General features: G+C 40.7%; 3 protein-coding genes across 8 annotated transcripts in view; 1 reads left to right on the top strand and 2 right to left on the bottom strand.

Moving 5' to 3' along the window:
• Positions 1-1,451: 1,451 nt before the first annotated feature.
• Coq9 (ubiquinone biosynthesis protein COQ9, mitochondrial) lies at positions 1,452-8,788 on the bottom strand. The gene is made up of 8 exons (XM_070530647.1): positions 8,552-8,788; positions 6,298-6,465; positions 6,065-6,206; positions 5,897-5,987; positions 5,723-5,827; positions 5,446-5,601; positions 3,630-3,683; positions 1,452-1,558 (listed from the first exon to the last, which is right to left on the bottom strand). The coding sequence occupies exons 1-8, from the start codon at positions 8,634-8,636 to the stop codon at positions 1,526-1,528; spliced, it is 834 nt and encodes a 277-aa protein (XP_070386748.1). The 5' UTR covers positions 8,637-8,788; the 3' UTR covers positions 1,452-1,525.
• On the bottom strand, positions 6,492-8,545 carry LOC139054104 (glomulin). The gene has a single exon (XM_070530646.1). The coding sequence runs from the start codon at positions 8,400-8,402 to the stop codon at positions 6,645-6,647; it is 1,758 nt and encodes a 585-aa protein (XP_070386747.1). The 5' UTR covers positions 8,403-8,545; the 3' UTR covers positions 6,492-6,644.
• A 176-nt stretch (positions 8,789-8,964) lies between the features above and the next one.
• LRR (Leucine-rich repeat) overlaps positions 8,965-13,881 on the top strand; it is a 222,823-nt gene continuing 217,906 nt past the window's right edge. For all 6 annotated transcript variants that reach the window (XM_070530645.1, XM_070530643.1, XM_070530642.1 and 3 more), the window contains exons 1-2: positions 8,965-9,166; positions 12,597-12,694. In XM_070530645.1, coding sequence (XP_070386746.1) covers positions 9,130-9,166; positions 12,597-12,694 — 135 coding nt within the window. In that variant the 5' untranslated portion in view covers positions 8,965-9,129. The remainder of the gene's footprint in view (positions 9,167-12,596; positions 12,695-13,881) is intronic.

Below are 13,881 nucleotides of genomic sequence, written 5' to 3'. Positions count from 1 at the left end.
CACCTTCACTTCAAATGTGTTTCTCCACTTCGATAAAAAGTGGTTCAGGGCCCCTTTATGGAATACATACTGGGTCCCGTGACAACCACAATACTTCGCGTATGCTTCACCGCGTAACACTGCTGTATTGAGGCGAAGCTTATTTTCGGAAACGGCATAATGCAACGGGCCGTGCCTTCCGAGCTTCGAAGCCATTGGCAAGGATTACAAAGGCCGAGTCGGCGCCATTGCTAACAGCGGCGAATTGCTAACAGCAATGAACATCGAAGTAGCTACGCGTTGCTTTGCCACGGTGGTGGCTACGGCTGCCAGCGGATCTGCGTGCGAGAGACCCATATCTTTTCTCTACGGCACCGGTTCGAGGCGGGGAGTTAATCAAAATGCCGTTACGGCCCTGCGGACGCGGCAAAAAGTCCCGATAATTGGACGGCCAAGGGTTCTTGCGTCCGAAATTTTATAAGTTCTTATACATTGACTCTATGGGAAACATGCTGGTGCCGCGAAGCCGTCCGAATTATCAGGCATGACCGAAAAATCGGGCGTCCGGAAATCGGTCGTTGGCAACGTCTCCAGCCGACGACACAGGATCAAAGACGATTCGTTACGACTCGTCTTTGTTACTCGAGCCAGCATTGGCGCGACTTTTATTCCCTTTAAATATAAGTACAGCTAATTTTCCCTCATAGAAGCACAGATTTCCCGCGTTTTTCCGCAGTATTTCTAAACTATTCAAAATTCCTGAAAATTCCCGGTTTCCTAAGTTCGTAGACACCCTGGTTAAATTGGTAAGACTTGATAACTACAAGCCATCTCAATGACATACAGCTCTGTACTGAAGCCTAATGTTCCACTCAGTGCTACCTTTAGCACAAATTCACACGGATTCCCTTTCGAGAATTTATCACTTTTGTATCATTGCCATGCCACAGTAAGTTTCCATTTCAGCAGCAGTGCAATGCAGGTGATTTGTAACTTGTCAAGTTTTCAGCTGTTCACATATTCTTTGGTAATGAATATTACCACAATTGCTTTTAATCAATGTTTTCAAAAGGTGGTTTGGCAGTGAAAGCTCTACTCCACATGTTTTATAAATGGGAAGCACACACATGCGTGGGGCACCTCGTGGCAGCTGTGGCAGGAACTACTGTCTGTGGTGTGCGCAGGTGGCTAGAGCTGAGCTGGCATTACTAGAAGAAGCATTGAATCTCAGCTGTTTGCTGGGGGCCACAACTGGTTGCAGGAACCCACTACAACAAACCATCAGCAAAAACTTCAAAATTCAAATACTTTTCGGCATTTTATGTCCTATGAAAATTTATGTTAGAAATGCCCCGACTGATTCTAGCAATATTCTAGACACAACAGACTACAAAATAGTGGTCAAGGCTAAAATTGAAGTCTGTGACCTTGCAGTTTGGGATGAAAGCACGACTACTATTTTAACCATGATGTACATGAGAAGGGCTGATCAAATTTATTTGCAGCAGTTGCTCACTGAAATACACATAATCTAAAGTGTTTTTTCTTAACGAGTGTTCATTCCCAGGACATTCTTTAGCTGCGGAAGAAAGAAAGGAAACAAAATGTTAGTAAGCAATCACTGAAAAAATGCAAGTCTTTAACAGTGCTACTGAGAGTTGCCTCTGTAGGATTGCCTACCATCCGTAAAAATTCAATGCTGACCCCCGTAACTAAGCCGCTCGAGGAGTGCAGGAAAACACGTCTGCAAGAAATGTGAGCTTTTGATGTCTTTTGACGTCTCCCGGTCTGTACCATGCGAGATGAACCATCTTTCTTCTTTCTACGCATTGACTATGGCTCGTGATGTGCCCTTAACTTTCGTCGGCAATTCCACACATTGGCCATCACATATCACTCACAAGCTAGATTTGAACTTAAATGGTCACAAAGGGCACAATTATCACTTAACCAGATGCTGCAGGTACGCGCAAATAAAAAAAATGAACAAAGGAATTCATACTTTATCTACAAGAAAAACTAAAATAACAAATAATAATAATACTATTATAATAAAATAATACCGCACCCACAGACAGCAAAGCTTTAGGCAAGTGTGGCCGAGCAGCTTGTGTGCTAAGATTTGTTTTGGCGCATCGATGACATAATGAGAGAAGTGCCCACCTTGAGATGTAATGCCCGTGTCGAAATAAGAAAGCTGGTTTGTCCTGCATGGCACAGACTGGGAGACATCAGATGTCAACAGCTGACGTTTCTTCTACACATGGTTTCCTTTGCTGGTCAAGCACCGTTTCAGTTTTTCAGTGAAAAAGTGAGAAACTTTCTTGTGCTGCTGGGCTTAGGAGAACGAAGTTTTGCACGATTTGAAAACTGATATGAGATTACCTTGTCAGTAGCTACAAATGTTATGTTGTAATCATGTAACTGCTCTAATTAACTTGATTATTTATATTTTACTAATTAGGGAGAAAATTAGAACTGTTAACCTTTTTCCTGATGTCTGCCATTCTCGACAAGCCAATATGCAAAAAAACTTAATTTTTATTTTCAGTGCTCTTTTTTTTTTAGAAATTTTCAGCAGTCTTCAGAGAAACACTCGGTATATAAATAATAATAATATGAGACATGCTCACAAAATGTGCGCATCGTTAATTGGTTTTGTAACATCTGCATTTATTTATTCTTTATGAAAGGGCAAACTTCTGGGAGAAATTGGGTTGAACTCAATTTGCATAAAACTTGTTTGGGGTGCAAAAATCGGGAAGTACATAAGTTCTTTTGCATTTCACCCCCAAAATGCAGCCATGCTGGCTGCATTTGGCTGGGAATCGAACCTGAAACCTCGTGCTCAGCAGCACAATGCCATAGCCAATGCAAAGTAAATATAATTTGTTCTTGCACTACCATACTAATTATAAGGGTAGCCAGGGCACATAGGGGGTGGTTCGAGTACAACAATTGAACAGCATTAGCTCTCAAGAGCAGTTCCTGCAAAAAACCTATCTTCTCTTTCCTAGCTTCGCCACATTGGTGAAGCTTGCACATGCTCGTCATACGTGCATGTGGTAGCAGAAGCTGTTAAGAGCTTGTCCATGCTTGTATAGCAAGAGCCCATGGGTGATTTTTAAACCATCATCACAGGCAAACCAGATGTATCGAAGTAAATATAGGTAGGAAACGAGGACACCTGCTTTATAGATACTATCGACAGTCCAAAAGGCAATGCTGTAAATGTTAAATCTTGTAAGTAAACAATAAAGTTGCAATGAACCTTGGCAGAGCATGCGAGCACCTCCGCAACAGGCAAAAAGTATTTTCAACATTTGTAACTGTCTTCGTTTAATTCTGCATATGACTGTTCTCTGTGAGGACTCCAGCATCAGCTAGAGAATGCATTTGAAAATTCTTCCAGGCCTCTAAGCGTTCACTCTCAGCTGACACTGTTCTTCACGTACAACTATGGAGAGTTTGCATGGACATGCTAAAGTTTTTCAAAAGGCCCTCAAACAGCTCTCAAGGAATTGAGGCTTTGTACCTTAACTATGGAGTCGACAGGCACCTAAAAGAAGCAAGAGAAGGGGGACACTAAACTTTCCTGTCACTACTACTTTAAGCAATTCATTATAAATATACCACACGATGAAACTTACCGTAGCAAATCCCAGTTCAGCTACATCCTTTGCAGTGCCACTGACTTGATTCACCTAGCATTGATAAAAGTTCAACAGCCAACTAAGATTCTAAAACATCCCATTTAATCTGGCATGCAGGTGACATGAGAGCTATTAGCAATAACCTGAACAAAGATACAGCTGCGAGAAAAATCTGTACTACTTGCAAGGAAAAACAAAAAAACTGAGCAAAGCCAATTTATGTTCTTCAAAACATATAATGCTCTTTAGAATTAAATGTTCGGTCAACTGGGCATTTTGTAAATCAGCAACACGTAAAAAGTCATCACAGCTTGTACGATTATGGAATTTATCAATAGAGTTCCATAATCACGAAGACAAGAACAAAACAAAGGAAGTGAAAATTACAGAATGCATGTAGAAATGGCTGTACAGGCTAACTAAAATTGAAAATGCCTATTATATAGGAAATGAAGTGCGTGTAGCTTCAGGAAAGGAAGTAAACTTTATATATATCAAGATATCTACATGCAGTCCAAAATTAATGCATCATGCTTACGATATTGCAAGTTAACATGAAAGAAGAAAAAAGAATGGCGATAAACTACTTTATGTGCTCCACTTAGTCATCATTCCCTTCATGCAGCATCAATATCTCATGCTGCAGAAAATAAGTTTTCATTTGGGTATGGGGCTGCAAAAATAACAGAATGTTGCTGGCTAAGTTGGCTGAAAAATGAGCACCTTAAGCACCTAATAGGCAGGCACAACTTGCAGCTGTCTTTGTCTAATAACATTCTAATAGTTGCAGTAAGTCTGTGCACTGAGCCATAAGCAAATATGTGAAATGCAGTAGGTTGTCTACCTACGCACACAGCGATCACATATTTTAGTTAAATTGAACTAGTACTACAACTACTACACTAAAATGAAAAAACAGACATTTCAACAACTATGTGAAAGTCATATTAAAGAGTCAAGATAAATATATTCTGTTGGAAAAATGCCACCACTGAGAAGTCAACAATGCACCTGTGTGTTTCATTTACTCTACTTTAGGCTGAAGCATTATCATGTTGAAAATAAAATTCATTGATTAGTGTGTGCCTTCTGTGAGGTGTCATGATAGGAACAATGAAATGTTAACTACAGAAAGAGCTTATATTCACTACAATATGTTCAATACACCTATTAAACAAGTGAGAATATGAGGAGCAAATGTATCATGATAGTAAGCTTAGAGCATGTTACTTAGAGCACAAGGGCTGTAGAGAATCCCGGAGCATTATTTCATGGACGCACACGTATTATTGTGCAGAATAAGCTGCAACAATTGAAGCACGGCATAAATTACATGCTTTTTACATTCCAGTAATAGTATTAACATTCAAAACATATGAAATACATTTTCCATATTTTTGCTTTCTTCATTAAAACTTTTCTGCAACATTTTGTTTCCTTTTGAGTCACATTTAAGCTACTTGCTCCATGAAATATTAAAATGCTGAATCAAATGACAGTTGAACATTCACACACCTCAAGTTAAATTTTATGAAGTAGCAATTGGCTATTGAACAGTCCAAGTCCTATGCCTTCAAAAGTTTGCAATTTAATTGCAGAAACTTACAGCGCCTTGCAGATGTTGCCTCTACACTCGGTTACAACTGGTGTTCCTTAAACAAGTGCATAGAACCTTTTTTTACTTCCACTCTCTCCTAGGGCCTTTCAATCCCTCATCCCCATGTAGGAGATTATACACACGAAATCCCTACGTTTCATTGAAGAACTTTGTCTCTCTCTGCACAAGTGAAAGGCTAGTCAAAATTAGACACACCTGCTCCAGGCAGTTGTTAACAGCGGTAAACTCCTTGATGCGTCTGTTGAGAAACTCTTGTGTCTGAGCATAGTCCATAGACTTATCTTGCAGAAACACAAGTTCGGAGCTCTGGTAGAGTGCAGCTAAGGCAGCTCTTTTCGAGTACCAGCTCATCTGCAAGCAAATGGAAAAGCAGTAAGATTTCTCATAGGTGCCGACTGATCTTCATTTAGCTTAAAGTGGCGACTCAAATACTGCAAGATGGTGGTGCATCAGGGACGGGTTGAATCCTTACATCAACTGACATGTCACCTGCATAGTGCCAAATGACATTCAGCAGATCTCCCAGGTTGGACAGTGCAACTGGGACATTTTGAGGCAAGGCCAAGATTCCAAGAGCCTGTTCAAAGGTGAAAAATATTGTTACTATTACTTCTTTGAACTAGTCACAACAAATAACGGTATGCACCTGAACCCATCTGGTTTTGTATGGCTCAAGGAGCAGAATTCTTCGCCATACAGCATCTTGGATGAAGGCAGACTTTTCCTTGGTTATAGCTCTGTGCATGCAGAAATCAATGTTCAGAGAAGCAGTAAGAGGAAATACGAGAGAGCAGATTTACCCATGAAAACTGACCTCCGCTCATTTTTCTGTAAATTGCTTTCAAGTTGGCGCTCCAGTTCATCATTTGAGGACAAGTAGAAATATGTTATCAGATCAAGACTACCACCCGGAAAAAGGCCGTGCGCAACGCTGGACAAGCCCAAGGAGTTGGCACCTTAGATTAGAAGAACATGTTATGTGAAATGTTGTTTCCCATGTTATGTAAAGTGACAGGTAATGCAGGATGCTAAGATGTCTTGTCTTACCAGCTGCTATGGACTTCCACGTCCAGCCATGCTGAGGAATAAAGTCAAGCGCAGACTGAAGAATGGTGCTTTTGATATCCTCAGTTGGCCAAGAAATCATACCACTGACAGTAGCCTGTGTTTTCCCCTCTGCAGTATCTTTCTTTGTACTGTATTCAAAGTTGTCAGCTGCCGAGAGAAAGAACGCACAACAATGCAGGGCGGAAAGATTTTCATTTCCATTTGCTTTTCACAGATTCTTGCAAAATCAATATAAAAGACTATATGAACAGCAATATCAAAGAGGCACCACAAAATTTTAGCCATGGCTAAACAGTTATATTAAAACAGTTGCACATAAAAAGGATTTACTGCATTACTTCTTTAGCACAATGATTGACACTATCTACTGCAAGAACTAACACACTTTCTACAAGGTCTAGCCTAGTCAGTGCAGTTTTAAGAACTTCAGCTTCTTGTTCTGGAGGTAAGCTTGGCAACAAGCTTTCTTGAGATCCCACATCACAGCCTCTCACTTTTTCTTTGTTATGTTCTAATTCAACTTTGTAGTGGGCTCTAGTCTGATCCACAGATTTTTTCACTTGCTCCACATATTTTCTTGCCATTTCACATGTTGACTGATTTGCCTTTTGACATGTCTGACCTTGAAATGGTAACACAGAAGCAAAGTATCGTATTAGGTTAAGCACTGCTAAGACACAGTCACTGTCGTCAAGTATGTCCGTCTGGTCCTGTGAGAAGTTGGACACAATTTTAACGAATTCCAGAAAATTTGTTCCCCAGAAAGTGTCCTCTTGAATGCTTGTTTTCGAAACAGCATGCATGTCCTGGCGGTAAAGGTCTATCAGCAGACCACGCAATCCAGCATGCTTTTCCACTTGCAGAGTTCGGCAGTAGAGGATGTACCTAGCCTCATGCTTAAAGCACTTGATATAGTCAACAAAGGTGCTCAAAGCAGTTCTTCTAGACAAACTTGATGAGCTGTAGATAATTACCTTGCCCAAGCAGCGCAATAGAGCGATAAAGTTGCTGTTGTCTAAATCCATGTAAGAGAACTCTCCCAGGCAGAGACGGGATATCAAAGTAGCACACAGTGCAACTCCCTTAGAGACAACATGCCCTGAACTGTGTGATAACAATAGCATCATGTTTTGCAGGCTGTGCTCAAATATATAGCGACTTGAATAAACACATGGAACACGGTCTTGCTCAAGATTTTCTACAAATATCAACCAGGCTAGCACTGCGCGGCAAACGGGCGACACGGGCTCTGGGAGATTTTTCTCGGCATCTTCTGTGTCACTTGATTTTCCCTTGCATTCTGTCGCGTCTCTTGAAAAACTAAGTTTTATCAAATCAGTCGAACGTTTGCTGATATGGCTTAAAAGTCCTTCAGCTGAAAGCCGAGCGACATTTGGCGGCGACACATTCGCACGACTTCGAAGATCTAATGCAGCAATGTCGCCAAGAAACAGCATCAGGTATCGCAAAATTAGGACGTTTTCTGCACGAGGGCACTCGGCCATTCCGGGTTCCTCCTGAAGGTGGTGATGAAGTGTAAAGCCAGAGAAGAATTCTACAATGGCATTCAAGCAATAACCGAGATTTCGGCTATCTTGCGATTCTGTGCTGCAATCACCAGCTGCCTCCTCCCAACCAACTTTGGCTACAGAAGCTGACAGCGGTTTCAGATGGCTGTGCAGCGACTCTAAAATCAAATCCAAGAATACCAGCCTGTTCCGCGATAGATTTGGCAGCAATTTCTGCAAGCACTGAAGCACGGCACGGAATCCGGCACTGGATTTAATCAGCTGCAAGTGTTCCAGTAAAGAGATGAGAACTTCCTTCGGCTTGCCGCGAGACGTTATAACTTCAAGGAGGTCTTTGCAAAGAGAGACGTTCTCCTCCGATTTAGCGTCAATTTCATTTTCCATTGCAGACACAACAGGTAAAACAAGATCCCAACCATGAGCAAGGATGGTGTCAGAAGGGGCTGCGCAGATAAACGAGTTTGCTTCGCTATATTTTCTCGAGTTCAACAATTCCACAGCTCGCGCGACGGGAGCATCACAATCCATTTCCTCTACTGACTTGTGTTCCTCCATAGCTTCTTGTCCGAGTTCAAGCTGTGGTCTTGAGAAAATGGCGCAATGCGCTAGTATGAACACTCCTCAATAGAAACGTTTTCTAGTACATAGTGGCACCCAGAATACTGGCAGACGGCACACAAATAACAGGTTCACCACCTACTAACCTCGCAGGCCCCTGAACCATGCGGCGGCGGGTTTTACAACGGCAAAGTTTTTGAATGTCACCCTCTGCGCAAGGTAAACAGCCATCTCACGCCCGAAAGAGCTCGCAAACCGCAGAAAAAAAGACTCCACTGCGGTAACCGACTACATAGACTCTACGCAAGTACGGTAGAAATCACCGCGTAATGACTACAACGAACGACCTTAGAATTGTGCATGCGAGAAACCGAGAAACAGTGACGCAGAAAAAGAGAACGCAAAACAAAACTGGAAAAAATGGTAAAACCTCGTTATAAAATCAAAGTAACTTATTATATGCTATATTCTTTGAATATGTTAATTAATATTGGTTTAACTATATGTGCACTGGTAGTATTTTTACGTAAAGTATTTATCAAAATAGCAACAAGAAAAGCTGTCCCGCAGTCGGTGCTGATCCCAAAAGTGGGAATAGCTGAGTGATGTTGTGTCCGGGAATTTTTTAAGTAAATATTCAGCTTGTGGTTATGCTCTTGCGGTCAAGCAGAAGCCCCGCGGTTTTATGGATACTTCTGACGGCAGAGAATACTGAAGCGGAATAATGTCCACGAAGAACGCTATTACGAAGGAACTGAGCGGTAGGTGTTCACTTGCAAACGCATCAGTGATTACCTGCCTGTCAGTTCCGAGTTGGATATGCCTTTCTTTCTTTCAGTGTATTTTTTACTGCATCACCTTATGCGCAAAGGCGAACTAACTTCAGCTTGTTGTAAACATTGCACAGTTACTAGTGTTGCTTGTAAAGCCCCCCTCCCCCGTCTTTTTTTTTTTTAAATATTGAGTAGTTGTCGGAGGACAACGCCGGAGGACAATCGGAGGACAACGCCGTAGCGTTGTCCTCCGATGGTGCTTGCAGACCTGCCGTTGCATTTTGTTTGCGGCTCCAAATACTTCAAAGTTTGCCTGTGGCTTAGGCGTCCGCGTCAGCCTTGGTTAGATTTCCTGTTTACCTGCCCCTGACAGTGTGTGTGCATATATATATATATATATATATATATATATATATATATATATATATATATATATATATATATATATATATATATACACACACATACGCACACATGCATACGTATCGTTATCAACGGGCAACTCCCCGACTGTGTAACATGCAAGCCGTCGCTACTTCGCTGTTGCATTTATGGACGTAACTGAAACAGAACCCTTCTCTGAAAATGAGGAGGAAAAGCTTCGTAGCCTTATGAAGGTGATCGATGTAGTCATGCTGAGTCGTAAACACTTGTTTATAGTGACTAATCTGGATGCCGTGTATGGTAATTGTTACTTGTTTTCTTTCACAGTTCTATTGCAAATCACGCCTCCTGATATCTCGACATATTCGCGATCACAGCACGATATCGCGACTCCTCCTAAAGTTATTGCGCTTTTCAAGTGTATCTCCTCTTGACAGTACGGTTTCGGTTGAATGCGAAGCTCGTTTACTTTATTGGAGATACTTTACTCTGACAAGTTCATCACGAACACGAAGCGATAAAAGTTAAAAATACCTCGGTGTACGAATTAGAATTGAACATGAAATTTGTACCTTGGCATATCAACTGTCAGTGTAAGTTCCCATTAAATGTGAAAGCAGTTAAATAACTCCTCTACTTTTTCATACTCTAGTGGATACACATGCACTTCCTTCAGAATTTAGCATACCTTAAAACTGTATTAATATTATTTCCACATGCTGTGATAACCATGTAGCATCTATGCAAACTTTCTTTGATATTGAGTTTTACATGTAGTTGCTTGTACAAAAGGGCAGTTAAGTTGAAGTGACTTTCTGTGGTGTTACACATTAGCATTAATGTTGATTGCAAATGCCACAAGAAGGCACATGCAAAGAGCTGAATTCTTATTCTTACTTGGCTGCCAGCATTTGGCACTCACTGCAAACCAGTGTGCAGCGCCACAGGCAGTTGTCTTTAGAATTGTGTCAGTCTTGTGTGGGATTTTTGGGCACTTCCTCCTTTTATTTCTGCCAGCAAGTGCCTTTCTCTGCCTTTGCAATCTGGCCTTGAATATGTTGCTTGCTTTAACGCTTTCCTTGAAAATGTGTATACCAGTAGCGAGTGCTGCATGCTGTAGTTTTTACTCAAAAAGACGACACATGCTTGCTCCAGAATCTGGCCTTTCAGCCGAATGTTGATTATAAATAACATTGGTATGTAATAATTCCATGTTATCTTATTTACTAAACTTACCTTTATTATATCAACAGAAAACACAATTTTGGCTTGTTCACATGTCGGATGTAAAAAGTGTTCTGCAGTTCCCCAGTAATCTCATATGTGTGCGACAATGGTCCAGTGGGCTGTCTATAGCTGAAAAATGTGTTGCTTGTCCTTTTCTTATTTAGGGAGGATGTAATAGTTCTGAAGCTACTTGCATTCATCCGTACTATTTTACACTTATTATCATGGTTGAAGAAAATTGCTGACACATGGCATCTTGCATGCAAACTGAACAGCTGAATATACTTATGTTAGGGATGTGCTACTGTAAATGTAGCTGGTTCTGCTTAAACCCATCTCAGACACATCTACCCAAGTTGCACCACTTGAAATAGAATCTGCTTTCAAGAGTATTAAAGTTTTTACGCTTTACTAGAACCCGCCATGGTAGCTTAGCGGCTATGGCATTGCACTGCTAAGCACGAGGTTGTGGGATGAAATCCCGGCCGTGGCGGCAGCATATCGATAGGGGTGAAATGCAAAAACACCCATGGGGGTCCCGTGCATTATGGGCACATTAAAGATCCCCAGGTGGTCGAAGTTAATCCAGAATCCCGCACTACGGGGTGCCTCGTAATCAATTCGCTGTTTTGGCACACAAAACCCCACAATTCATTCACACTTTACTGGGAAATAATTCATACCTTTAGGAACTTGATTGCCATAGATGCAAAATCACAGCAGTATGTGTAGACATTACAAGTTGCTTTTTACTGTCTGCTACCCATTTATAAAAGCAGAGCTATGTTCATTTTGTGATTGTTATTGTAATTCTGTCATCTGTGTTGTGACAAGTAGTCTCAATATAGCAAAAACTATTGGACTTGCATTTATTTTGTGCCATACAAAGTGTCCTTGTAACAAGGCTAAAGAAGCTGCAATGTATGGAGCTGTTGCTTATTACAACCTTCATGAAGAATTTTTGACAGAATATGCCATTTCATAGTTTCTCTATGATGAGCCTTCCTCTGAAAAATTGCATGCTTTGAGGTGGTCTCACCTTGCACACAAATATAAGCAGTTTTTAGTAAAAATGAAATTATGGTAATGTTTACCATGTCGTGGAGGATGATAGCGAAAGTAAGTGCTGTAATTTTGGCTAAGTGTCTGCCGATACCACTTTTCTGCTTCCCGAAGCTCAGTAATGTACCGCAGCATTTATACAGTATGATCTGGAGTAGTAGGTAAGGGTGGAAGTTCTTCACAAGATGGCTTTGGTGTGTAATGCAAATCCGTTTCTCATAGGAGCAGTATGGCATAGCAACAGGTACCCTCTTGTCATTATAATGAAAAAGTTGTGCATAGGAAACTTCCATGTTTGGAGAAAACACTTCCTTTTATTGTACTGTATACTGGTGTTTGAATGCGGCTCTGCTGACCTTTAACACTGTAAAGAAACTCTCCCTCCCACCTCTATTTCTTTGACAAATTGAAAATTTCATGAAGCAACATGCACATGAAATATGTATAGCAGCTGAATTTGATGCCCCAGGCCAGAGTAACCATAAAATTTTGGTGCAACCAATATGCATATTGTGCCTCTTTTGTGAAAGACTGGGGTGCAAAATTATACGTTCTTGTACTTGCATGGACATGATACTACTGCATATGTTGTACTATGCTTGTAACCTAGCCCTGTACAGCTATATGTTGGCATTTCTTGTTCCTGTGGAAAAGAAAATTCAGTTTAATCCCCCCCCCCCACACCAAAGAAAAAGAAGAAGAAAAAAAGACCCTTCAATTTACTGTTGTCTCTTCCCGATTACAGACAGCATTCGACATGTGCTGGACCGCAGTGCCAAGGTGTCTTTCAAGTGCATGGTGCGCTTGGAGATCAAACAGGACAAAACAGAGAACAGAGTGCTGGTAATATTTCTACCATTTAGAATGTTATAGCATGGCCCCACTTAAGGAAATGATTGTAGCTTAAAGGGACACTCAAGAGAAATATTACATTAAGCTGTATTTGTAATTTATGAGTTTGCAATAGCGAAATGACCACTGTTACAATAAGAGGACCCTTGGCAATCGAGAAAATACCCAATAATGAAACACGAGTGGCAACGTCGCTCAGAAGCTCGTGCATCAGCTTGCTGCGAAGTCATCAATTTTAATGGCACCTACATGGGTCTTGTTAATTATTTATCGGTAAGGAAGGGCTACATTGCATTCTTAAATATCAAGGCACACAACCTAGCAACTTTATAAAAGCATTTTTTTTTTTTACCAAAAACTGCCAAAATACAAGATGTTATGAAATTCCTGAAGTCACACTGGCATACCACCTCTGTGATTCTGCTGTGAAATTCAGAAGTAGAAAGTTTTGACCTCATTTTTTCTAGTAATAACAAACTTTTTTTACCAAATGAATGAACATAGTATATTGAAGAATTCTAAAGAGATTTAATGTTGCTCTTTAGTGTCCCTTTGAATATAACATATATGTTTTAGACCTGCATATCCACTTCAGTCACAAGTTATGATGCACTGTCAACAAATGTGTCAAACTTACATAATTTTATTCCTAAGTGCTGCTGGCCCCATTAAAAAAAAGTTCAGATGATCCTTTGTGCATTTTCTAGCGCTTCCTCATAATCATAGAATAATTACATTTTAATTTAGCGATCAGTCAGTCATGTTACGTTTCTCCTAAATAGATTTGAATCACTGGCTCTGATGAAATGCATAAGTTAAAGGGACACTAAATGAAAATATTTGGTTGAGCTAGATTGAATGATTAGGCTTCTGTGATAAAATTCATCATTCTTGTCAAAGAATGGCTTTTGTAAGTGAGAAAATTATGAAAATAGGAAGTCGGAGTGGCACCACGTGTTTGTAGACGATGGTACCTCTCATGTGACATCAGCACTGGCTGATTGAAGTAAACACCAACTAGGCTAAACTGAAGTTCTTCCGATTCACATAAAGTGGCATAGAGGGAGGTCACATGAAAATTATTTCAACTTGTCCTTTTTGGCGCTCACTGTTCAAATTGAGGAGCAACAGTGAGAACTTTGGCTGCAATTTTCTATGCAACAAAGTTATATGTTGGC

Source organism: Dermacentor albipictus, chromosome 1 (genome assembly GCF_038994185.2).
Source record: "Dermacentor albipictus isolate Rhodes 1998 colony chromosome 1, USDA_Dalb.pri_finalv2, whole genome shotgun sequence".
NCBI classification, from domain to species: Eukaryota; Metazoa; Arthropoda; class Arachnida; order Ixodida; family Ixodidae; genus Dermacentor; species Dermacentor albipictus.
The sequence above is the reverse complement of the archived record's forward strand: the minus strand, read 5'-3'. Positions and strand labels throughout refer to the sequence as shown.

Excerpts from the sequence above, each read along its gene's own strand:
- LOC139054104 (XM_070530646.1), bottom strand. The coding sequence starts at position 8,402 with ATGGAGGAACACAAGTCAGTAGAGGAAATGGATTGTGATGCTCCCGTC.
- Coq9 (XM_070530647.1), bottom strand. The coding sequence starts at position 8,636 with ATGGCTGTTTACCTTGCGCAGAGGGTGACATTCAAAAACTTTGCCGTT. Across the intron at positions 6,207-6,297 it reads GTGGAAGTCCATAGCAGCTG|GTGCCAACTCCTTGGGCTTG; the intron begins GTAAGACAAGAC and ends TTCTAATCTAAG. Across the intron at positions 5,988-6,064 it reads TTACAGAAAAATGAGCGGAG|AGCTATAACCAAGGAAAAGT; the intron begins GTCAGTTTTCAT and ends CTGCATGCACAG.